Source organism: Echeneis naucrates, chromosome 6, assembly GCF_900963305.1.
Source record: "Echeneis naucrates chromosome 6, fEcheNa1.1, whole genome shotgun sequence".
Classification (NCBI taxonomy): Eukaryota; Metazoa; Chordata; class Actinopteri; order Carangiformes; family Echeneidae; genus Echeneis; species Echeneis naucrates.
The window spans coordinates 15,389,752-15,415,272 of NC_042516.1; the positions used below are offsets into that span (position 1 = coordinate 15,389,752).

General features: G+C 40.7%; 2 protein-coding genes across 9 annotated transcripts; both read left to right on the plus strand.

The window, feature by feature from the left end:
- Positions 1 to 145: 145 nt before the first annotated feature.
- arnt (aryl hydrocarbon receptor nuclear translocator) lies at positions 146 to 13,182 on the plus strand. Of its 6 annotated transcripts, none has more exons than XM_029503470.1 (21): positions 146 to 495; positions 1,081 to 1,174; positions 1,315 to 1,353; positions 1,461 to 1,511; positions 1,703 to 1,750; positions 2,378 to 2,591; positions 3,118 to 3,331; positions 3,796 to 3,898; positions 3,996 to 4,061; positions 4,426 to 4,511; positions 4,637 to 4,713; positions 5,045 to 5,179; positions 5,271 to 5,345; positions 6,557 to 6,708; positions 7,003 to 7,128; positions 7,628 to 7,715; positions 8,171 to 8,367; positions 9,407 to 9,590; positions 10,835 to 11,009; positions 11,089 to 11,225; positions 11,318 to 13,182. In XM_029503470.1, the coding sequence occupies exons 1-21, from the start codon at positions 459 to 461 to the stop codon at positions 11,399 to 11,401; spliced, it is 2,382 nt and encodes a 793-aa protein (XP_029359330.1). In that variant the 5' UTR covers positions 146 to 458; the 3' UTR covers positions 11,402 to 13,182. The 6 variants fall into 6 exon arrangements, with proteins under 6 accessions (XP_029359330.1, XP_029359331.1, XP_029359334.1 ...); XM_029503471.1 differs by having other exon boundaries at positions 7,006 to 7,128; XM_029503474.1 differs by lacking the exon at positions 7,003 to 7,128.
- Positions 13,183 to 15,487: 2,305 nt separating this feature from the next.
- Positions 15,488 to 25,358, plus strand: setdb1b (SET domain bifurcated histone lysine methyltransferase 1b). Of its 3 annotated transcripts, none has more exons than XM_029503466.1 (25): positions 15,488 to 15,542; positions 16,945 to 17,148; positions 17,793 to 17,959; positions 18,065 to 18,108; positions 18,403 to 18,529; positions 18,628 to 18,798; positions 18,944 to 19,145; positions 19,340 to 19,413; positions 19,551 to 19,741; positions 19,878 to 20,007; positions 20,164 to 20,371; positions 20,699 to 20,812; positions 20,910 to 21,213; positions 21,362 to 21,623; positions 21,787 to 21,877; positions 21,962 to 22,078; positions 22,234 to 22,403; positions 22,501 to 22,725; positions 22,859 to 23,029; positions 23,421 to 23,551; positions 23,712 to 23,731; positions 23,830 to 23,948; positions 24,035 to 24,288; positions 24,380 to 24,468; positions 25,028 to 25,358. In XM_029503466.1, the coding sequence occupies exons 1-25, from the start codon at positions 15,526 to 15,528 to the stop codon at positions 25,143 to 25,145; spliced, it is 3,720 nt and encodes a 1,239-aa protein (XP_029359326.1). In that variant the 5' UTR covers positions 15,488 to 15,525; the 3' UTR covers positions 25,146 to 25,358. The 3 variants fall into 3 exon arrangements, with proteins under 3 accessions (XP_029359326.1, XP_029359328.1, XP_029359327.1); XM_029503468.1 differs by having other exon boundaries at positions 18,403 to 18,484; XM_029503467.1 differs by lacking the exon at positions 15,488 to 15,542 and adding an exon at positions 15,605 to 15,624.
- The last annotated feature ends 163 nt before the right edge of the window (positions 25,359 to 25,521 follow it).

A 25,521-nucleotide genomic window follows, 5' to 3' on the forward strand; every position in this document is an offset into this window, starting at 1 on the left:
AAACCCTGAAAACAGGTTAAAGTGCTCCGGTACTCCGCTCTCGGCCCGCGGTGTTCCGTTTCAGGTCCCTCCGCTCGGCCGGCGGGGCGGAGCACAACTTGGATTTCCCAACATTTCGCGTCATTTGTATCTGGCTGATGTGAAGTCCAATAGAGAGCGGAGGAAAGAAAACAGTGTAGACACTCCGTACTCCGCCATCGTCCAACGCCATATTTAACAGAAAGGGGCTTTAAACCGGGAGAAACCGGGGCAGCCGGAACGCGCTGCGCGTGAGCTTCAGCCCGTCGCCTCGCGCTGGAGCCGCTGAAGCCGACAACCCTGGAACCGCTAACGGACAGTAAACGTCGCGAGGAAGTCGGCGAAGAGGCTGTTAGCGTCCAGCTAGCTAGCTGGCTAGCTAGCTAGGGGGAGGGGCGAGGGGGGTTGAGGATTTTTTTCACAGCCGAAGTTGTTTGTTTATGTTATTTCATACGGACATGTCCTCTACAAACCCAGGTAAAGTGCATTTAAAGTCACAGCAACATGTAGACACGTATTTCTATGCGGCCACTAAGAGATCTCAGGTGTTTAATCATGCACAGTTGAAGTGGTCACTTTTCTAAAGATAGCGTGACAGCAACGGCTAAGTTAGCCTTGTAGCATAGCTAATGCCACAGCAAGGCTATCTTGGTATTGCATAAGTGGTAGCTTGCTAAAATGCTATCCATCTACCAGCGGGCGGACAACTTTCCAGATTGCTCACTTAAATTATACACATACTAGATGAATGAGAAACCAAATATATGCTTGTGAAACTACCAGTATGTGGTTGTCTAGCTCGATTCACACTATTCTGTTTTTAGTCAGTGTCACAAGATTTCTACGTGTGCTAGTTTAGCTACGCAATTAGCTTTCTTTCGTGGTTGACTTAGCTCTCTAGGATCTACAAATACGATTCAAGAGTCATTATGGTGTTTCGAGTTGTAATATCTAACCAATGTCATTCCAAAAGTTAAATTGGCCTCTAAGCGTGGGCTCCTTAGTTTAATTTGGAGTTCTTGTGGTACAATAGGAAATCACCTGTCTCTCTGTTATTAATAGAGTTACCAGACCCAAATCTGGGCATGGGGGCAAGTGGGACCCAAGCAGGTGGTGGGGCCGTTGTGCCAAAAGGGACCAACAAGAGACGGGCTCCGTAAGTCTGTGTTTTTATAATACATTTTTTTAAGTGTCAGCATCTTGTTGTCTTCACACTACACACTGGTGACTACTTAAAATATTTTGTAAGAATGTATCCGTCATCCTTGGCTAATCGCACTCTTCTCCCCATTGCAGGCAAGACTTTGATGATGATGATGGAAACAAATTGTTCAGGTACGTTTGTGTCAAACTGTGCTCTCTCCAAGCAGGATGAGGAACCTCATGCGTTTGAGTGTTCTGTCTGCTGTAATAACAAGCAATGTTTTTCTGTTTATTCGCAGGTGTGATGATGAAACAATGGGCTCAAACAACGACAAAGAGCGCTTTGCCAGGTAGGAGGAAGCATAACAGAAAATAGATCTGTGGGGGAGGTGTAGGAGGGTAATAATATTATTCAGTAATTACCCTCGTGCTGCACTCCCTCTCCTTTCCAGTTTTTCCCCTTTTTTCTGGTCTTAAACTTCTTTTTATTTTTGGTTGTGATTTTTGGGCCAGTTTATTAGTGGGTTGGTTTCATTTCCAGGTTTATGGAAGAAGATCAGAGTTTTGCAGATAAGGAAAAACTAGCCAGGTATGGCCTGTACCACTTTGGAAGGCTCCTCTCCTGCTTGTATTCATCTCAATAATGAATGCACTGACCAAACACTATCCTGTCCTGCTGGGACCCCAGCACGTTGTCATTTTGACAGCACAAAATTACCGGTATACCTTGCTGCTCAATGCGTTTGTTTTGGTGCCTGTCAGAATGTTATGCGTCTTTGCCCTAGGCAGCTGGAATATTTAGACCACCACTGTGATATGTGTAACTAACCGCTGTGCTGTGTGTGAATAAGGGACTTCTTTCACTTTGGTAATCCCTTTCTCTTGAGCAACTGTCCTTTCTTTTTCTCTCCCCCCTCTCAGGACATCTGAAGGGCCTTTCTCTTTCTATCCCCTTTTGTCACACTGACTGGCCATGAAAGACCAGACTATCCTGCTTTTTCACTATCATTTTGATGGATCATTGGCTACACTTTATTGTTATGTGCGTCTGTCATTTCTCTCACCTGCTCTCATTTCCATCTTTTCTCCCTAATTCCCGATATTTACATTGCAACATTAACTCTAAACTCTATTCCATATTGTCCACCTGTTTCACCCATCTTGATCCTTCCTATCCTGTCCACCTCTACCTCCCTCCCCTGTTTCCTAACTGCAGAGAAAACCACAGTGAAATTGAGAGGCGGAGGCGCAACAAGATGACCGCCTATATCACAGAATTATCCGACATGGTGCCCACCTGCAGTGCTCTAGCACGGAAACCAGATAAACTAACCATCCTACGAATGGCAGTGTCCCACATGAAGTCTTTGAGAGGAAGTGGCAATACCAATGTAGATGGGTCATACAAACCTTCATTTCTCACTGACCAGGTATGAACAACCCAAGATATCTTCACACCAGCAATACAGCTTTACCCTTTTCTAGACTAATTACATCCATATCAGTTAAACCAGACATTCATTGGCCTTTTGGGGAATTCATGAGGCTGTTGGCATGTGTCATTTTTCTAATGCACTATACGTAGCCTTTATCCCTCACCTAAACCAGATCAAAGAACACCATAAAACCAGTTGGTGCGAATCTCTGGATGTGTGCTGCATGCACAGTGCAGTGTGCTGCAGAGAGTGCTTTGTGGAAAATGATGGCAGTGAGATACGAAACACATTTAGTCTGCAAAATTTCTATTTAAAAAGTTAATTAAGGGTTAGTTTCTGTAAATGCCTTGTTTTGCCTGTAGCTGAAAGTATAAGGTTTGCGATGTATAACCAAAGTTTTGAAGTAGCTGATGGGCATTGTTAAGAGTTGGATTATAATTATTTACTAACTAGCACAAAAACCATGCACTGTGATTCACTAGTCATCAATGTTTAGTCCACCTTTGCTTTCTGCCTGTAGGAACTGAAGCACCTTATCCTGGAGGCAGCTGATGGCTTCCTATTTGTTGTGTCATGTGAGACTGGTCGCATTGTTTATGTCTCAGACTCGCTGACACCTGTCCTCAACCAGTCACAGTCTGAATGGCTTGGTTCCTCCCTCTATGAGCAGCTCCACCCAGATGACACAGAAAAGCTCAGGGAGCAGCTCTCTACTGCAGAAAATAACAACACTGGTATAAAGCATGCAAATTAAAACTGTTTTTATTTATATATCATCAAATCATAAGTTAGTTCAATGAACTTTACATATAGAGCAGGTGAGAGAGAAAATACATTATAGTTGACATATTGATGATTATAATATAGTCAATTGGATGTTTTTCAGGGTAAACAGTTTTTGATTTTTTGGAAACATTACAAAAACTGTTACAAGTTATTCTTCTGTGCTTCTATTCTCTGTCATATCGCTGATGCCACTGCTGTGCAAATTTCCCCCCTGAGGGTCTACTAAAGGATCATTATCTTATCTAACCATCCTTGGTTGCCTCTGTCACTGAATGTGCATTACCAAATATTAGCACTAAGTAAAAATAACAGAAGAAGCGATATAATGATCACACATATGTAATCAGGCAGTAGGAGATATGTTGACACCTTAATACAGCCCTTATTGACTTAGCCCACTCCCTGTTGAAAGGGAGGATGTTGGATTTGAAGACAGGAACAGTGAAGAAGGAAAGCCAGCAGTCATCAGCCCGAATGAGTATGGGAGCCCGTCGATCATTCATCTGCAGAATGAGGTGTGACCAATACTGTAATTAAATATGCAGTTTATTTATATTGACCTGTATGCCAAAGTGTGTAATTGATTGTGCATTGACCTGTTTGTGTTTAAAGGTGTGGCACGTGTCCAGTGGAACCTTTGTCAATGAACAGACTGAACTTCCTTAGGAACAGAAACAGGTGACAAATTGTGATTTAAATAATTTGTTATTTCTATGAATAAAGAATAGTAAAATACCAGGAGCAGTTCAGCAGCAAGATAATAATAATCTGCATTATTATCCATGCACAAACAAGGAATTTGACTATGGCTGAGCTTTCCTCTCAGTGTATGGGTGGAAAAATCCAAGCTTAAAACTAAATTTAATTGAGAATTATCAGTAAAAATAAAAGTAAAAATTGAGGGGAATAATGCTCTGATGTTGTCTTACGCTCTTTGACAGCAAGAAATTTATCAGAGCAACAGCTTGCGGCACACAAACATGATTTTGTTTCTGGCAGATTCATTATTCACCAATTTTTACAATTTCATCTTTAACTGCAGGAATGGTTTGGGTGCAGCCAAGGAAGGGGAACCCCAGTATGTAGTGGTCCACTGTACAGGATACATCAAGTCTTGGCCCCCTGCAGGTAAAAGTAATTATTTTCTTTGGATGGGCAGTCTGCTAAACTGTTAAAATTCCTCCATAATGAGAGATTGTAAAGGATGAAATACAACTTTTGGCTCACGTTAACAGTTTTTATTGTATTTTTAGGGGTGTCATTAACAGACGATGAAGCAGACAACACTCAAGGGAGTCGCTACTGTCTAGTTGCTATTGGGAGATTACAGGTATGATATAGATTGATGATGTTAGTGATGGAAAAGAATTAATTGTGTTGACTGTAATTTGTTGGTGCTGATCTCAGACTTTCCACTCAAAATGTATCATCTCTAACCCTTATATCAACAAGACTCAAATTGCCTTAGCTGGTGAAAGAATAAAATGTGCTCAGTAAATGAATGTACACAGCGCAGCATTTTATAATCATCATTTTAAGTCTTATCAGTGGTTTGCAACTGTGCTATTAGGTTGTGTTTTGTAAAACTCTTTTGTTAGACGTTAGATGCTTTGTCGTGTTGCAAAGCACAGACAGCTCTAATTTTTGATTTTCTTCTGTAGGTGACTTGTTGCCCAAATGACACAGACATAAACAACATTAGTGCTCCCGTAGAGTTCATTTCACGCCATAATTGCCAGGGTGTGTTCACCTTCGTAGACCACCGTTGCATGGCCACTGTCGGCTACCAGCCCCAGGTAAGCATCCCAGCTGGTGGAATTGTCATTTCCAGGTGACACTAATGTTTTCTTGGGTGATGGTGGTCATATTATTTTCTTTCTGTTGCAGGATTTACTGGGGAAAAATATTCTTGAGTTTGCCCATCATGAAGACCAGGGCTTACTGAGAGATAGCTTCCAACAGGTAGGACAGTCTGTATATATTTTTGGGACTCATTTTTTATTTTTGTTTGTCTCCTGTGCTTGTATAAACAAATGATGTGTTTACATGCACTTAAAAAGGTACTCCTGTGACTTGGCGTTACATAACTAAAATATTGCCAGACTCAAAATAGAGATGAAAATCAATGCAGCAGAATGGACATCCCTTTTCTTCTGGCCCTTTAACTACCGACAGTGCAACTCCAAATTTTTGGTTAGTTATGTTTAGGGGTTTCAGAGTTCTGAAACTTGGGGCCAGTCCCAGTGCTTTATGTCATCATTTGCATACTGAATCAGACAACAGTGGCGACCCCCAGAGAGTGAGAGGATGTGGAGAAGTCGGAGAAGAAAAACCGCAAAAAATTCACAAGAGACAACAGACATCGATGGTGTATTCTTCTCCGTGTACCTCTTGGTTTATTTGTTAACCAAAGCATGATGAATGCTGAAAAAGCGATCGTAACCGATCGCAACCATAGACTAGCCGACTAACCGTAGCAGGCGCTTGCGTGCCCGAACATAAACTACACAGTGACGTAGCAAGTGGTGTCACAATTCCAGTGGAATATTACAAAGCCGTACCCCTTATGGCTTTTTTTCTGTGGTGAAGGGGTAGTGAGTAGGGTGAACATAAGGATTGGGCCTTAAACTGTTGGCTGACAAAATCATTTATGATCACTTCTCAGTATCTTCTGTCAATGCTCTCAGTAATCATGTATTTAAATTAGAACATAAGGTAAAGTCAGACCAAAACTGAAACTCGTCCTAAGGAGTTGCCAAAGTGTTTTCCACAGAATTTCTTTCCGTTTATGGTGATAACTGACGTGCAAAGGGTCTTGCTTTGTTGGTTCATTTCCTGTTTAGAGGTACAGCGAGATCAGAACAAGGAGTAACAGAGTGAATTACACTGCACATATCCCCAAATTATCTATGTTTGGTGTTAAAATCAATGTCGATACTGTGGCAGATTGTAACAAATATGAATATATTGCAAACACTATGCTATATGTGAGAATCAGTATGCATAGCTGAACTACACCTATTCTGGAAGCTTCATTGTGTGAGTAAAAACAAAGGAAAAGCCTTTTTTCTGTTTTCAGCTTGACACCTGCAGCCTGATATCATTCGGGAAGTTGCTTTTTTTTGTGTGTAAACACTAATGAGTGTTATGATTGTTTGGACATGTATTCTCAGGTGGTGAAGCTAAAGGGCCAGGTTTTGTCGGTGATGTTTCGGTTCCGTGCCAAATCGAGAGAATGGATCTGGATGAGAACCAGCTCCTTCACCTTCCAGAACCCCTTTTCTGAGGAGATAGAGTATATCATCTGTACAAACGTCAATGTCAAGTGAGTCACACTAAGTTATATGTAGATTGATTTTTTTTTTTTTACTGTTCCCAATAATGTGATTATGTAACATTATGTAACACAATTGCACAATTGACTAAAGTACACAATGAAGCCATTGACATGGTGAAATGTAACTGATGGGGAAAAGATCCCTCTGTCTGAATTCTTTGCCAATCACCCTCCATTCCCCAGTTCCTCTTTAACAGTTACCATGACACCAATGAATTAACTACACATTGATCAGTCTCTCCCTACACCTCTCTTCTGCACCCGTTTCTTTTTGTGGGGCAGTAGAAACTCAACTCAGGATCCCCTCACTCCCATCTCCTCCCCAGGGGGTTTGCTCCCCCCGTCCCTGGGTCAGAGCAGCCCAAGCGGCCCGCCTGTAGTGCTCAGCCCGGGGCAGGTGACAGCAAGGTGAGACCAGCCCTGACGTGACTCTCGTCCCCCCTGCATGGGAGAACTGGGGCTGCTGCTTCATGGGATACTACTGCTGTTTCTAGCAAGCTATAGTCTTTCTGTTTCTGTTGTAATTTCCCATAATGAGTGATTCCTCTCTTCATTTTATTCATGTTTGTTCTTGTGTAGTGTTGGAAAAATAGAGCTTTGGTCAAATAAAAAGCATGCCATATAGTATTTTCATATAGTGAGTTGCAATGAGATCAACTTTTAACAGGTAAGATAACACGTTAAGGGTATCCATTTACATTGATAACAGGTCCTTTTTCTGCTTGTCACTCTCTTCCTTTTCTATCCTCCTTTTTCTGTTGTTGTCATGGTGACCAGTGGTGGGTTGAGTGCTATTTTTCCAGCAGGTGTTTGGGATTTCTCGCTCAATAGTGGAAGGCATTGAAATGGAGATCAGTCTATTTTAAACTTCAAATGAACACTTGTGCTCTCTGTTTCCAATTTCTAGGCAGTTCCAGCAGCAGCAGCAGGCTGAGCTAGATGGAGGTGGAGCCAGAGACGGTCTGTATGAGGCAGGACCAATCACTCTCTCACAGGTTAGACCATACATGCATGGGTACATGAATGTACACGTCTGAACACCTCAATTTCAACTGTGGTTACATTTTTCTTTGTGTTAGGAAAGAACATCAGAGATAGATGAATGCTGTACTTCCCTATAGGAGGTGTTATATGCTGAATAGTTGGCCTTCCACTAACCCAATAGTGACTTATACTGTTACATTAGCAGCACATTAGCCTTAGATTTGTTAAATAAAATCTAAATAATATATAATATCTAGTTGTTAAACAGCTATACAAAGAAGTACCCACAAGTATTGGTTCCTCAAGAGTGGATAAAGATGCATGTCACTGTGACAGAAATAGGTATTGCAAAAGAGAGGGAGATTCAATCCATTGAATTGGCAATTTGTAAAACTGCCAGGCATTAAACCCAGACCAGTTTATTAACACAGTTTGATTGTAAACTGATAACTTTGTTCATTCTCAGATGCCAGTCCAGACAGTGCAGCCAGTCACAGCTGCAGGGTCAGACCACAGCAAGGCCATGGAGAAGCCAGAGCTGTACTCATCACTTTTCCAAGGTCCAGATCAGACCAAGGGCATGCCCTCCACCTCCACTCCGTCTACACAGATTTACCCCCCAGCCAACAACTTTGCTGCGAGTCGATCCAGTGATGCTTACAGGTAAGAAGTCTTACAGTTAAAATAATAGCAGTCCAACATGCAGCAGTTAACCAAAAAGTGGTTATACAGTAGTTAGTTTAGTGATTCACAGGAATGCTAAATCCTAAAGATGTTTCAGTTCATGCAGTAAATATTTGAGTTTGTAAAGAAAAATGCACATCACTGCCGTTTTTTGTTTGTTTGTTTGTTTTCTTTGAATAGCCCAATAGTCATTTCTCTTCATGTTCTGTAAAGTAATAAATTTTTCTTCATGTTTTGATTTAAAATATTTGTGTTCCCAATGCATGGAAATAATAATGTTATAGGGCTTTTGAGCTTTACTCAGCTTTACACATTTTTAAACACACTACTGTTATTTTGAGCACAACCGTATGTGTATACATACCTATGCATGTGTTTACATGTCAACCAGATCTTAAGCCTTAGGGGAGAAACTTCATCCAGTGCTTTTATTAAGTAAACATCCAAATCTTATTGCCTTAGTGTGAGGTTTGCTCAGTTGTTTTGGGGTTGTTGTGTTGTTGTTTTTTTTTTTTAAATACAGATTTATTCAAGATGTGTCTGTTATGAGATACAGTATTTGAAATGAGCAAACAATACTTGTAAAAATGAATGATTCATACAAACAAGAAGACACAAAAGTGTTTGTGGATACTTCTAGTTTATCCTTAGGGTTAATGAGGTTTTGTGTGTGTATATAGGCAGTGAATTCGTAGTACTCTACTCTGATATAAACTACTGTGTTTGACGTATTAGACTAATAAACTACTGTGTTTGAAGTAGATTACATCTGACAGAGGAGCTTTTTCTGTATAATATTTGTTGCGGTACAACCAACATGCGAAAATTCACAGTCCTCCCAAGAGTGAATCTGCCACAGTTTATTTAACGCATGAAGAGTACAAAGGAAAAAAGGCTTCCCACTCTTGCTGCAAGTGGGTACAGATGGTGCTTTTTATACAAGCTCCCTAACATGTTAGGTAGTAGGATCAGTTTTATTTAATTTTTAGAGCTACCATCTCTTTGCCCTTCTCTTCAGGCCAGTCAACATGACTCCGCAGATGGCACAGCCCACCCACTCAGCAGGACAGATGCTGGCTCAGATGTCTCGTCAGAATGGAGCCCCACAGTCGGTTACCCCATCTAACACCGGCAGCCCACTCCATGGGGGGCCGGCGGGAGCATGGTCTGGAGCTGGAGCTAGACCACAGTTTAATAACCAGGTAAGCCACAAGCAGGATTCATGGTCCTATTCTTCATATTTCCTTTGAAGTAAGTCAATTTTTATTCAAAACTTAAATATCTGTAATAGTTACTTCTTCAGGTTACTCATCACTTATCCATTTATTTAATCTGGCATCCTCAGAGATTTCAGTCTCAAACTATTGCTGTTTTAATAAAGTGGGCATTAATTAACTATTTGAGTGCAGCTTTTGACACAATCTCCCACACCCACAATGGAATATCTGCCATACCACTGGGCTGTTTTTAATCATATCTCTCTAGCTGCACTCAATTTATCCAACTTAAAACATGTGTTTCCCCTCTTCTCTGGTGTGCCCCAAGTCCATGGGCCTCTCCGGTTCATCACGTACCTCCTACTGCTTGATCATACTTTCCATAAACACAACATCCAATTTCACTGCTATGTGGATGACACCCGGCTCTACCTGTCCACCTGACTTCCAATCAAATACTTCATTGTTTATAAGATTCTTCTTCTTCCTCCAAGGCCATCAACAACCTTGCTCCTCAGTACCTTATTTAAGGTCCTTCAATCCAAAATACCCGGCCGAACTCTCAGGTCCTCCTCCTCCCAACTCACCCTCCAACCTGCTCACGTAACCACTGTGGGGTCGAGAGCCTTTGGCCCTTTGGCCCCTTATCTCTGGAAATCTCTGCCTCACGACATACAACACTCCACCACCTTCAAATTCCACCTCAAAATGCACCTTTTCAGACAAGCCTACAACGTTTAAGCAGTTTATGTGTGTATATGGGACTGGAATGACTTCACTTTTCCTAACCCCTAACCCAATCTAATATCGTTATTAGTATTTGTCTTGGCCGGTCTATATGCCATGATCAGGTGTAATGCTGCTCAGGGCATAAATCCAAAGAGCAAGGCACATTGAAAGCAACTGCTCACCTCACTGAGAGATTGATGTTGCACAGTCTGTAGCTGCTATCCTTGTTCCCTTTATCCTTCCAAATTTTCAAATTGAACCACTTTAATTTGAGCTGAAGCAGCACATGTATTGTATTTTTTATTACAGTTTAATGCAGCAAGCTAGCATTTCACCAGATAAGTGCTTTTAATGTAGAGCTGTAGTAAATGTTTGGCTTGCATTACAGATGACTTAATGCAGACACACTTTGTAATACTGAAACTATATAAATATCTCAATACATTTACTAACTCTGAATTTCTCAAAAATGCAATCACTCTTTCAATTTGAACACACAGGTTGCCCCTCAGGCCCCAAAGACAATGTCTCCCCCGTTTGCTCCCATGGGGGGATTTGGAGGTGGCTCCTCCAGCTCTTTTGGCCAGATGCCTACAGGTGCTGCTCCTACAGCCACCAATGGTGCAAACTACCCACAAATCAATGCTCGTGCCAGCCTTAACACGAATGGTTATGGTAGGTTGCGCACATACATGTTTTAGTCCATATTTTGTGTTTTACTGTTACATACTCACCTCTCTGTTCTTTGTACCAGATGGTTCACAGTCAGGGGCACAGTTTCCATCTCGAGCAGCCGAGGCAGTGTGGCCCCAGTGGCAGGGGCAACAGCACTCACAGAGTAATGCAGAGCAGCATCCTCATGCTCAGGGTAACCAGCAAGACATGTTTCCTGTGAGTAATCCAAACCTATCCTCAAGCTATGGCTGTACTCTCCTCTTTTCTTTTATTGAAAATCCATTTGTGTTTCTCTTCCTCTGATTCAGGATGTTTTGTCTATGCTGGACCAGCCTGCCAACTTCAACAGTGACGACTTTGAGATTCCCATGTACCCTTCATTTAATGAGTGATGTCGTATATTGTTCCGCTGGGTCTTGGACCCCTTTACTGTTTCTGCCCTTACTCTTCCTCTATATTTTGCTCTTCCTGCTCCTGAGAGTAGCACTCTTCCCTTGCTTCGCATGGCTTGAACTGCACTGCCACAAGCCAGTTAAAGATGGAGGGATATATCTGACTGCAGATATATAGGAAAGGAAAACCAAGGATTTGCTACTGACTAAGAGATCATTTTGACATTATTCCAGCCATTTAAGAGAAGCCTCTAGCTAGCACTGCAAAAAAATCCACCCACCCATGCATAAGCGCACAATCACACCACTGCACTTGAATAGACTGCACACAAACATATAGGATGAAAAACACTCAAAGGCCTTTTATTCCAATATATTCCTGTTCTTTCTCAGGCATTGATGAGTGCATGGTGTAGTTTTACCTTTTGGCATGTAGACTAATTACACCAATTGTTGATTTTAAACTCTCAGGAAACTGCAGGGATATACAGCCTTGATGGTTTTTTTTTTTTTTTTTTTCCCCCCTTTTAAATGTCAGCTGTTGCACGCAAACCACAAATGTTTGCACAAACCCCATTTAGTTTTAAATCCACAGCATGTCTCTGCATGTCAGCACTGCTTTCATGGAGCGCTTCTACATTGTGTAGATTTATAGAGTGCAGTCTTCTATGTACATTGGTAGCTTTACCTATACATTTTAATTATTTTATTTTTCCACTTAAGGATCTGTTGTTTTGTTTTGTTTTGTTTTTTTTTCCCCCTCATGGAATGATGTATTTCAACTGCACAGACACAGTGTTACAATGGCTACATACTGTTTGTCTAGGTGCCCGTTGGAAAAGTATACAATCATACATATACAAAGTATGCTAGTGATTGTGTAAGTTAAATGGATGCACACAGTATCATCATCAACTTTAACACAGTCACAGGTTTTCCAACTTGTGTGATCTTTCTGACATTCTCCATTACCCTGTACCAAGTATGGGCTTTTTGTACTCCTTTTGTAAAAGAAATTAAAAAGAGAAATCGCACAGCAATAATTAACAAGCAAGAATTGTGTATTTTTAAAGCCATTCTTTTGTTTTTGTTATAAAAGTTTTCCTTGATTAATGTTATTTTGAATTGGAGACATCTGATGGTAATGTTTGGTTTAATTTAATGTTTCCTTGGTATTTTATCGTTCTTTGAAAACATTTAATAATCACTTCAGTTCTATTTCCCGTTTCTGATCTGTATCTTATTAATGGTTTAATCAGGGTATTCAGGAAGAAAATTGAATAATGTGAGCGAAAAGCAAGATGATATACAAATGTCCCAGAAGAGGTTTTTTGTTTGTTTGCTTGTTTGTTTTGTTGTTGTTGTTGGTATTTTGACCTGTTTATGACAGACGTGTGGATTTGGACTGAAGATCCAACCATGTGTCATATGATCATCTTTTGTTAATTTTGTATTTTTAGGAGACTGATTCTGGATTAAAGCTGATGCTTCTAGAAAAATATTTAAGTTTTAAGCATGTGGTATTAGTTTAAATCGGACCCTTTTTTCTTACAGTTTTCCATTGTGTGCAATACTTGCACACTGAAGACAAATCTTGTAATTGTATGTAAACCTATGTTGATATTTGTGTAGTTTTCATCTTCAAAATGATGTTGGTGACTGTTTTGTCTCTGTTAATGTTGAAAACCTTTTTGGTTGCTCTGTATTCAGACTTTTTCTTCCAATGAATCATCTTTTATCACTCATAGAAACACAAGTATAAATAAATATACTGTATATGATATGTTAAATGAGAATGTGTGGCTTTTGTATTAAATTGTTATATTGTCAGAAATTAATGGTTTGTTTGCAATTTGTTATACAGGCCAGTTGTTAGTCCGAAGAAGCATTTACTCCTTAATCATCAAGTTATACATGATAGAGCGCTGACCATATCTATGCCAGATAAATGACATTCCCGTTTCCTTGGAGCAGTTTTATGCCCTTAACTGGTGCAGAAACAAAAGCAATGTTTGTTTTTGAATGGCCTGTATCTGTTTTCTTCCCTCTTTCTCTATATTGGTGAGAAGGCAAACAGAAGAGGTCAGCTACTGTCAACTGGGATCAGTTTCCGCTTTTGTCCTTCCTTCCTCTATTTCACAGCCTGGGGGTGAAAACAGGTGGAATTAATTCCAGCACTAGTATAAGGAAGGTTTACTGTGTCAGCTATACCCAATTTGGGTTACATTTCTTTTTTGCATCTTGATGAATCAAAAAACCTTTGCCTGCCAGAATGCGTACGTTTGGTTGAGACAGAGCTGCATACCTTGTTTCCATTATAAAGCTGTAAAAACTGATGGCTGTATCTTTGTCATTCTGTCATGCGTCCAATTCTTGTACTGACCAGGGATCCGGTGACTCTTTTCAAGGTGTCACCTCCTGTCAAGGTCTCGTGTCCTGAAAAAGCCAGAGATGCCTGGCTGTCCTAATCTCAGGAACAGCCTGATAGTTACCAAACTCCTTTTTAACTATTCATGCAGGACACAGATGCCAAATGAGGCTCCACGTGTCCACCAAGTCCATTCTATCTTTTTGAGGAGGACAGTTTCCAAGGGTTCAAAAGGATTGTGGACTGTGGTTAAGGATTCTTTGACAGAAATCTATGGAGCACAGTAGATCAACTGTGAACATTAACTGAGGAGCTGGAGAAGTCAGTACAGATTCATATATAATACTTACATACTGTATTTTGGAGTAACTACGAGAATTTTTACTTCGGTGAAAGTTTGGACATCTTTCCGGAGAGTTTGTGGATTTGTAATCATGGATGCACCATTCCTCCCTGTGGCCAGGCTGGAAGTGGATGTGGACCTGGGGTTTGCCCTCTTCTTCTTCTTTCTCCTCTGCTTATTCTTGTTGGTGACCATTGTCCGCTGTGCTCAGATGGTGCTGGATCCTTACAGTGCTATCTCTGTCACTACATACCAGGAGGAGCAAACAGAAGACTGATAGAAACCAGAGGAGTGCACACATTAAAGAATGATGTGTCTAGCACTGCAGAGGTGACAAAAATGATTTGGAAAAACCCAACACATTGAATACATGAGGCTTTTCCCCTCACTGAACCAGGATGGAAGGGCTGTTTCTGACACAATTTGAAGTTTTATTTAGTTTCTACCCAACTGACATACTATATAAAACAGCAGTAAACCACAGTACCAAGTTCAAATGAACAAAGTATAAAATGTACAATCAAGATGATCAACTAATCTTGCAAGAGATCGTTTAGATTGAGGTTTCTATGTCTTTTTTAATCTTTAAACAAAAGCAACTTTTACAAGAAACAAACTTTGTGGGATTACAGAAATGGGAAGGGATCTGTTCATCAGGCGAATGCCTCTCGTTCCTCACTAATAGAACGCAGATGTTTTTAAGTTCACAGTGTTTGAACTGTGCTACAGAACAGATGTTCCGTTCTTCTTCCCAAATTTTGTCACTGTTTGGAGCACTTGAGGTAACTTTGATCCAAGTTGTTTGTTATTGAGCAAATGAAACTAATTTTATACCTTGTAGCATGAGACAGATAGAAACAAAACAAAAAGTGTCGCCGAGCAACCTGAAAGACACTGTCCTGAAAAACTCTACAAAACTATTCCATCCCAAAGTGTCCCGACACTGAAAATGTTTTTGCATTTTTGTGCTGTCTTGTATGTAGTAAAGAAAAGTAGTAAATGGATGCAGACTGATGGAAACAGATCCTGAACACGTTCCTGGTCCGAACAACCTCATTGAACTGTTTATAAAATTAGTTGCACTTGTGCAAGTTGGTCAATTTATGTCCACGCACTTCATTTTATTGAATTTAAGCCCGACATTGTGTGAATGTTATGAACTTAAGTTAAACACTGATATTAGATAATGTTTTTCCTCTTCTATCGCGAAAGCGACGAAAAGTGCCGGCGCCAGTCTTCAATCCGCTGCAGGCTTTCTTTTATTTACCAGGATGACCCGGGTGGGCGGGATTTTGGTGTTTCACGCGTTGCTACACAACACCGCCTACTTCGAATACTCTGGGCTGCAACGCATGCGCCCCTAATGTAGCCGGTAGCATCAGCAAGCTAACTTCATATTTACGAGCAGAGAGGATGGAGAGCAGTGAGGGGTAAGTGATGCCTGTTGCAGAAAAATGAAGTCTTGGTTGAGACTTCTGCTGTGACCCTGAGAGAAGCACCGGAGGACATGAGGTAGCTTGTTTTCCAAAAACCTGCATCAGTCAGTCAGCCAGCCGTTTAGACATTTCACATGCTAATGCTATGCTAACATGCTAGCCTGCTGCCCCGCGTAGGAAGCCCCAGTTTGTTTTCTTTTAGCTCCCTGCTTTGCACAGGATGTGTCTCAGTAAAGTGTCAGCAGCTGTGGATGTTTTAGCCAAGGGTCACTTTTTTTTAGCAGAGACGTTTTCATGGGTTTGACTGAATTTAAGCTTTCATGCTGCCCTTTGTTGTGCTAACCAGTCTTCTCTTGAAGCTATATTCTGCAGATAAATCACAGTCAGTGAGGCTGGTAGTTTTATGTTAATATATATATTTTCAGTAGCTATCCCCTGCATGAAAAGGGCCAATTTTATATTGCATTATAGCATATTTCATTCAGAAACAGGGGGTTGCATGGAGTCAACCTGCAGCCGGATCACTGCACACATCGAGATGCTGTTTTCTCTTTAGTGGACCACACAGCAAGGTGCGGTCTGTAACACGGACATGAACTGCTGTCTGTTGTTTATGTTTGGGCATGAAATTGACATCACACATCTGCATCTGTATGCATTTGTATTGGTTCTGCGCAGGCGCAAAGTCTTGTACCATGAAAGCGTTGGTGGCTGGGCAATTTGAATTCGTATTCGTAAGGATTTTTTTATATCATATATAAATGTGTCGAGTACACACAAGTAAAACTAATCCAGTGTAATACAGCAATCTAACGGCAGATCTATTGATTTTGTTTCAGCTGTTTTACAGAGCTGTTGATTCGCCTCCATGTGAGTCGTTTTGGAGGTGTAGTTTGTGGTTCCATTGGACAGTTTTGTGGTGTAAAAAAAGATGTTTTCAGGTTATCTTAGCTTCCTTGGTATAAAACGTGCGGAGCTCCATGAAGGTAGGCTTGACGTTGTTGATAGCATTAGTTTCAACTCGGTGCACCAAATAAACTGATGTGTATATCACAATTCATAGCATATATGGATTATTCTGTGTATAAAGTGTATAAAGCAGTGAATTGTGTTTCTATGTTGGGCACCTAAGCATAACAAATTCTTTGAATGTGTTAAAGAAGAGACCTCCAATAATGCAGGATGATTTTCTCAGTGTCTTTTATATGGATGACAGAGTTTCTCAAAATCATTACCAATTAATTGAGAATGAAAATAAAATATTTTTGGTAAGTTTACTCAATAAATACCCCAACAATTGCCCAGTTATCTGATCTGTTTAGATTTGGATACAGCATAATTTTTTATGAAGATTTATTAATGTCTGCACTTCATCTTTCTGTCTATAATCCCTTAGGATGGAGGTGGAGGGCTGGGACTCCAGCCTGGAGGAAGAACTGGGCATTTCGCTGGATGAGCTGAAGAAATGGATTGAAGATGCTGTGGAAAAGAGTGAGATTGTGCAGAAGAAAAAGGCTCAGTTGACAGAGCTCAAAGAATGGGTGGAGCAGAAAGAGAAGGATGAAGCGATCACAGAGACTCTCCTGAATGATACGAACCAGTGAGTAGGAATCAACCGTCTGATTTTGTTCATGAAGTGCTAAATGTTTTTAATCCTGTTTATAGCCCAAACAAAACATGAAAAATATATCAGGAAGTGAAGAACCAGATAATTTATCCAGTGGACACCATGGATGTCATCTATACAGACACACCACTAAACTGATGTTCAATTTTGATACATTATTGAGAATTATATAATAATAATAATAATAATAATTTGTGTCATACATGATGCCAAACTAAATGGTTTGGGGAGTTCTGGACTGTAAGTCAGACTAAACATGACATTTGAAGACATTGCAATGTCACTTTTCTGGCATTTTATCTGCATAACATACGACACCAAACAAACACTTAACAAACAAAATATTCCAAGAATGTTTCAGGTGTTATGTGTAATAGTGGTTACACATGAGATGTCCCTGTATTTACCAGATACACAGGATTAATGAGATACTTTTGTCGAAGTAAAAACTGTGAAGTGCACTTTTTGGAATAGATTGCAGTCAGAGTAGCATGCAACCAGGGTTTTTGTGATACTATCTGTATAAGTGTCAGTGTCGATCCACTGGACCAGGTTGGTGGATCACTCGTTAGAAACTGGATGTCACAGGTTAACATTTTTTGCCCTCGCTTCCTTAGGTCTATATTGGAGTGTGAAAAGCTGGTAAAAGCAACCTACCAAAAGAATGGTCTTGTTTATCGAGAGAGCAGCTCAGAGGATGAGGGTGGCGGAGGAGGGGTGTTGTCCTCTGAGGTTATTGAAATAGATGATGATGACGACGATGATGTCATTGCTATTGGCTGTTGTAAGTTCTGCTTTTTCATATAAGAACATTTATCTTTCACTGCTACTATAAAATAGCAGGATGAAATTGGATTGGTAATTTCTCTACTGTTTTATTATGTTTCAGTGGTTCCTCCAAACAAGCCTGCTCCTACTAGTAAAGATCCAGTGGTGAGAACAAACTACTACATTATGCTGATCTGAAATTTCACTTCATTCCTAAATGTTGATAATTGTTGTGGTGTTTTTCTTGGCAACTCTAAAACGTTGCCAATATTTTCTATCATCTGAAATAGTAAACAAATACTGTCGATCAGTAATAATGTATTCTCCAAGCAAAGCAAGTCACCCAAGCTGTTTTCTGAGACTTTTTTAATGCTTACCATCGAAACAATCAGTTTCACCAAGATAAAGGTAAAACGCGTCTCACTGTATGATTAATTTTCTATGTATTTATATTGCCAGTTAAAAGAGGCCTCCACAGCTCTACAGAAAACCTCCCAGCAGATGCAGAAATTGGTCCAAATGGTCCACAAACCTTCATCAGGTACCGCATTGCTCCGCTCTCCGGGACAGCCACTATCACAGTCAGGTAGCACACACATGCTGAAGGATTGTGAGATGCATCACACCTGTGTGAAAGTATCACATATTTGATACTGCACACATCTGTTCCTTGTTGACCTTTAGGTATTCAGGGTTCAGTTCCAGCAGTGTTTGTTTCCCAAGTTTCACCTCAGTCCATGGCTCAGCCAAACCCAAATATGGCAGAGGATGAGCTCAGAGTCGGGATGAATATTCTGGGAAAGAAACGCACCAAAACGTGGCACAGAGGCACGCTTGTTGCTATCAACCCTGTTGGTATGTGAATTGAACATTAACGCTGCCTGTAAGGTTTTTCTGGATAACTTTAAAGAGATGTTACAAAGATACTGCTTGATTGTTTCTATTATTATTTACTGTGTGTGATTTAAGCTAAAACTATTCATCCTCTGTTCGTGTTCAGGAAACGGTGTTTTTAAGTATAAGGTGAAGTTTGATAAAGGAAAGAGTCTGCTCTCTGGAAACCATGTGGCTTTTGACTATAACCCCACCCTGGAGAGCCTGTATGTTGGAGCCCGTGTAGTGGCCAAGTATAAGGATGGAAACCTGGTGTGGCTCTATGCTGGAATAGTAGCAGAAATGCCGAACAACAAGAATCGCATGAGGTGGGTGGACAAAACTAAAGAATCTGTGTGTGTCTGATAAATTAACTTATGGATTGTCATCTAGTTTTTTAAATAAGAGTATAATATGCAATAAGCAATTCTGTTGTGTCTTTGATGACTACTGACTGGTATTTTTTTACCAGTGGAGCTGATTGGTTGTTCTTGAATTCATATCTTTGTTCTATGTGCTTTAGGTTTTTAATATTCTTTGACGATGGTTATGCGTCATATGTGACGCTACCTGAGCTCTATCCCGTTTGCCGACCGTGTAAGTGCTGACTTTTCTCTCACATAGAACTTACCAATCTGTGGTCTTATATATTCAACAAAGAAATTTAACACAAAAAGGGCCAATTTGTAGTGAAATTCTTAGAAAAACTTTTTGGATCATTCTTGTATTCACAGTAAAGCGTACTTGGGAAGACATAGAGGATGGATCGTGTCGAGACTTCATTGAAGAGTACATTACTGCCTATCCCAGCAGGCCTATGGTGCTCTTAAAGGTTGGCCAGATAATTAAAACAGAGTGGGAGGGAACCTGGTGGAAGAGCAAAGTGGAGGAGGTGGATGGCAGCCTTGTCAAGATCCTATTCTTGGTATGCCAGTGTCAGGATTCGGGACACTTCTAACAGACAATGTGCCAGCATGTGCATGAATTTGTAAATAAATGTGCTGGATAATAGTTATGATTATTACATTTGACAGAAATAAATCCTTGTGTCATTTGAACAGGACGATAAGAGAAGTGAGTGGATCTATAGAGGCTCCACTAGGTTAGAGCCAATGTTCAACCTGAAGATGACCACAGCAAACACTCAGGAGAAGAAGCTGGCTGGCCAGCAGAGGACACGGCCTAATATGGGTAACATATGGACATATTGAACTTTTCTACTTTTATAACTTTTGCATAGTTAATTTGCATTAAAACATTTCCACCAACATTATTTGGTATTCTAGAAAAAGAAAATGTGAAAAATACACTTGTTAGAGACTTTCCATTAACGTTTGCTGATTTCAGGGGCATTGAGGAGTAAAGGTCCAGTGGTTCAGTACACCAGTGACGGGCATGTTGGACCTTCTCCTGTCAAAACACCACAGGCCGCTCTGAGTCAACCCTCACAGGCACCACAACTTCAACAGCGTCCACAACCCCCACAACCCCAACAAACCCTTCAGACCGCTCAGCCTGCACATGCTACACATCCTGCACAGACTCCACGTGTTGAGTGAGTGATGCCCTTTGAATGTCCGACACATATCTGAACACTGAAAATACCAAGCACCAAGAAGATTACATTAGAAGAACGAGAGCTACTGTATCAATACAGCTGCTGCCAAACTAAAAACACAAAATTGACACAGCACCTTTTAAAGTTGATAATAATTTGGTAGCAATGTTTGCAGTCATTTGAAAACGTGTTTCTTATCATCTTATTACAGTTTATTTATCTAGTCTCTAAATAAAACTTATTAAAGTAGTGCATCTGCATTGAGAGGATTTAAGTGGTGACATCTCATATTGAGTCTTTGTTTCTCTCCTCACTGTGTTCAAGCAATAAACATCAGATGGCAAAGAAGAGTACTTCTCCGTTTGTCCCTGGTGTGGGAGGTACACATGCCTCAAAGGTCATGCAGCCTCTTTCATCCAGTCCCAGCAACCTAACTGGGTGAGTTCACTACTGTATGACCTGCTGAAGAAGAGTGCTATGGAAGCGAACAGCTGATGATTTTAATGTAACTGGTCTTCTATTTATTCATCTGTAGGGCAAGATTGTTGAGTGCCCCAAATACTCCTTCACCCACTTTGACTCAAACATATCAAAGACAGCTGACACCTTTGGTTCCTGCTGCCCCATCTATAACCCATCCAATGGCCACCATCCCACATCAGCCATCCTATCGTGCCCCAACAGACCGGATCTTCTACTTGGCTCACACATGTCAACCAGCCTGTCTGAATCGCGTCCGACCTACAAAATCAGACATACACAGGGGAAAAAACCCCCTCCTCACACCGTTACTTTACGATTTCAGACGCATGACAGGAAGACGCAAAGTCAACCGAAAGGTAAACGTGAACAGCAACATTACTGTGGACATTAAAAAATATACGTTTTGGGTTTGATTTGATTTCCTTGCAATGAAAAGCTGACATTTTGATTGTACAACTCTTTTTTTTCTTTTTTTTTTTTTTTTCTCCCCCATCCACATTTCAGATGTCCTTCCACGTGATTTACAAGGCTCCATGTGGACTCTGTCTACGTAACATGGCAGAGATCCAGCACTACCTCTTCCAGACGCGCTGTGATTTTATATTCTTAGAGATGTTCTGCCTAGACCCCTACGTACTTGTTGACCGGCCTTTCCAACCACAGAGGCCATTCTATTACATTCCAGACATCACTGGCGGAAAGGAGGACATCCCACTTTCTTGCGTCAATGAGATTGATTCCACCCCACCTCCTAAAGTAGACTACAGTACGAATAGCGTAACATTTTTGAATGTTATCATTTATTTTGTACAAAAAAACCAAACAATAAAAATTTACACCTTCCGATTTTTTTCCTCCTCTTTTCCAAAAAATCACAATGAAATAACTAACTGTGATGGGAGTATTTATTTCTGTTTCTGCTCTTCAAGGTAAAGAGCGTATTCCTGAAGACGGAGTATTCATCAACACCAGTGCAGACTTCCTGGTCGGTTGTGATTGCACTGACGGCTGTCGAGACAAGTAAGTTAAGCTACTCATCCAACACTTCATACATTTATACATAACTTATTATTCTGATTTGGAGTCTTTGTGTCTTAATTATAGGTCTAAATGCTCTTGCCACCAGCTTACCCTTCAGGCTACAGGTTGTACACCCGGGGGGCAGATCAACCCCAACGCTGGATATTTGCACAAACGATTAGAAGAATGCCTTCCCACAGGGTCAGACATTCAGTCCCATTTTCTTCCCTCTTCTGGTGCACTTTACAGAAAGTTTAAATCTCTCACCCCTTATAACCTCATAAGAAGATAATTAATGTTGGATATAATAGCTGGTTGTCATCTCTCAGAAACCAGTTTCGCTTTTTCTCTCTCAGGATCTATGAGTGCAATAAGCGGTGCAAATGTTGTTCTCGAATGTGCACCAATCGGCTTGTTCAGCATGGCCTGCAAGTGCGTCTCCAGCTCTTCAAAACACAGAACAAAGGCTGGGGCATCCGATGTCTAGATGATGTGGCAAAGGGCTCGTTTGTCTGCATCTATGCTGGTGAGGAAAGGGCACAGACTTCTGTGCGGTTCCACTGCAGATGACCTGATTATAAAGTGACTTATTCTCTTCTCCGTTTTTTCTTATGCTCCCCCAGGCAAGATCTTGACAGATGATTTTGCAGACAAAGAGGGCCTAGAAATGGGTGATGAATATTTTGCTAATCTGGATCATATAGAAAGTGTGGAAAACTTCAAGGAAGGCTACGAAAGCGAGGCTCATTGTTCAGACAGTGAGGGAAGTGGTGTAGACGTTTCCAGAATTAAAATCCAGCCATCCGCTTTAGTATCATCTCACCCTACAGGGCGACCAACCAAGAAGGGTGAGTCCAAATCCCAAGCTTAGAGATTGGAGTTATCTCTACACTGGCTGATTCTCAGTGGTCTGTTTTGTGGACCTAAACAGTTCATCCTCCTCATTCGCCACGATATCTCGTGTTCGTTTTTCTTCCACAGCGCAAAGCTCAAGCTCATCAGATGACAGCAATGATGACGATGACAAAGACTCAAAAAGTGAAGATGAAAGTGACAGTTCAGATGACACATTTGTTAAAGAGAACTACTACAGCTCCAGCTCTGTATGGAGAAGTTATACCACACGGGGTCAGGTCAAGGGCAACAAGGAAGGTGAGGAATTCTTATTTCTCAATTTTTATTGTCGTAAAGAGTGTAAAAACATCTAACGCTTCCTTTGAGTTGTGTTACAGGTTAATGCCCCCCCCCCCCCCCCAAAAAAAAAAAAAGCTTAGTTTTTAATGAAAGCGTGTTCTACCATATGACTAAATCCCAGCAGCATAAAAAAATTAAGATTGCGACCCTCTAATGATGATTTTTGAGGGATTGTGGATAGTTGACTAACTCAGAAATATCTGTCAAGTTATGGAGAATATGTTTTTCTTCCCTAGTTTGCCTTTAAATAACTATATTATTAACTGAACCTCCATTTTCTATATATAAATGTGGATTTGGAAGATACAATATCTGTTTTATCTCCTCATTTCAAACTGTCTCCCCCAAGGGAGCCAAGACAGTAAAGATGGACTGTGTACATCAGGCAGAGGAACTGATGACGATAAGCCACCATCCATACCAGAGGAGACGGGGAAAAGCAAAGTAGCATCCTGGCTAACAAGCCAGGGGCTGAAGAAGGTGAGTTTAGAAGATGAAGGAAGAATATTGAATATTGTATTTTGTGGAACCCAGTCAGGTGCAGACAAGAAATTGTCAAGTTCTTTTTTTCCCAGAGATTTTGTAGTATGATTCTTTTAAATTATGATCAATAATGTTTTTTTTCTGTTTGCCATCACAGGAATCTGGAGATAGTAAGAGGTCTGTTGGACTTGATTGTGGACATTTATTTTACTCTAGAATTTCTCTGCAACTAAGTGAATGAATAAAATAAACTGACTATTTTCTGACCCTTTCAGTCAGGTGAAGCCAGAAACGGGGAAGAAGCAGGATGTGATGACTCTCTCTGACAGTGATGATGTTCAGACCATCAGCTCTGGATCTGAAGATAACAAGGAGAGAGAGAAAGTCACCACAGGTAAATAGAAGGGAATGGACAAATGTGACCCTTAGCACACAGCGTCACAATATCTTTTTGCTCATGTTGATACTGTTTCTGGTCAGGAGTGACAAAGAAGCAGGTAGCAGTTAAATCTACACGTGGCATCGCCCTGAAGACCAGCCATGGCCTCATGGTAAAAACGGGTGCACCTGGGGGAAGTGGAGGGCCAGGGGGTCAGGGAGGAAAAACAGGACAGCAGGGACATGCAGGAGGAGCAGACAACACACCCAAAAACACTCGCCAGTTCTTTGATGGTGAAGAATCTTGCTACATCATTGATGCCAAGTTGGAAGGAAATCTTGGGCGTTACCTCAATGTAAGTGTGATTGCATTTTAATGATTTGATGGAGTTTAAAGAATCGTCTCGAAATTATGTACAACATCTCTGTCTCTTTTCTCTATTACAGCACAGCTGTAGTCCTAATCTTTTTGTCCAGAACGTGTTTGTCGACACGCATGATTTGCGATTCCCATGGGTGGCATTCTTTGCAAGCAAGTGAGTTTTGAAAATAATTAAATTTTAATTAATTAGTTATTTATTTTTTGTGTGTGTGTGTGTGTGTGTGATGCTGTTACCTGAACGTGACACAGGGGGCACTGCTGTTTCATGTTACATGTCAGATTTGGGTTATGAGAGTCGTAATCCTCTTCTTTTTTTTTTTTTTGTAAATTCATGTTGTGACATAAGCAGTTCCCATCAGTAGAAATGCAATCCAAATGGACTGGGTTTATGTTTTCATCTGAGACATCTCATTACAAATCAAACCAGAAGTCACTGATGTAACCAGTAACTGGGTTCAGTACTCCCAGGAGGTTTAGGGAATCGATCTTCACTTTCAACATGCTTAGACCCACAAGACACACAGAACATCCAAGAAACGCCCACAAAGGATTTCCACTCACACTGCTGTAGTTATAGCTCATGCAATAACAGTCTCTCAAGGAGAAGGCAATTATTGAAGTTACAATCAACGCACTGGACTTGCTCAATGTCTGAGTAGTAACTTATTCTAGCTTTGTCCTGCACTGACTCGTCAGCTTGTATCCTTGTGCAGGCGGATCCGGGCTGGCACAGAGCTGACCTGGGACTACAACTATGAAGTGGGCAGTGTGGAGGGTAAAGTGCTGCTCTGCTGCTGTGGATCCACTGAGTGCAGAGGAAGGTTACTGTGATCTAAAGCCAACTTGTACTTTACCTGTTCTACTGGAAGAACGTAGAGGAACCCCTTCAACACTGTAACTTGTTTTGTGTTTTGTTTTTTAAGTTGAACTATGATTTTATTACGGTTCATTTTGCCTTTATATACCAATGTGTGTAGAGATTTATCACATTTTATTCATGACCTGTTTGTTTACCCCAGAATAAAATCAAATTTTGTTCAATGAACAAAAGCTGCTGCTCTTTTGTGGAATATAGAGCATAAAAAACATAAGTTTAAAACATTTAATAGCATTGTGAACCAGACTTTGGTGTAAATATGCTGCTGCTCTCAGTGCTGCCAGTCAGTCCTCAATTCAGACCTCATTGTGTAATTTAAAGCAAAGTGAT

Excerpts from the sequence above, each read along its gene's own strand:
- arnt (XM_029503470.1), top strand. The coding sequence starts at position 459 with ATGTTATTTCATACGGACATGTCCTCTACAAACCCAG. Across the intron at positions 3,899-3,995 it reads TCATTCATCTGCAGAATGAG|GTGTGGCACGTGTCCAGTGG; the intron begins GTGTGACCAATA and ends TTGTGTTTAAAG. Across the intron at positions 11,010-11,088 it reads CCTTAACACGAATGGTTATG|ATGGTTCACAGTCAGGGGCA; the intron begins GTAGGTTGCGCA and ends TCTTTGTACCAG.
- setdb1b (XM_029503466.1), top strand. Across the intron at positions 20,372-20,698 it reads GCACAGACTCCACGTGTTGA|CAATAAACATCAGATGGCAA; the intron begins GTGAGTGATGCC and ends ACTGTGTTCAAG. Across the intron at positions 22,404-22,500 it reads GTTTGTCTGCATCTATGCTG|GCAAGATCTTGACAGATGAT; the intron begins GTGAGGAAAGGG and ends ATGCTCCCCCAG.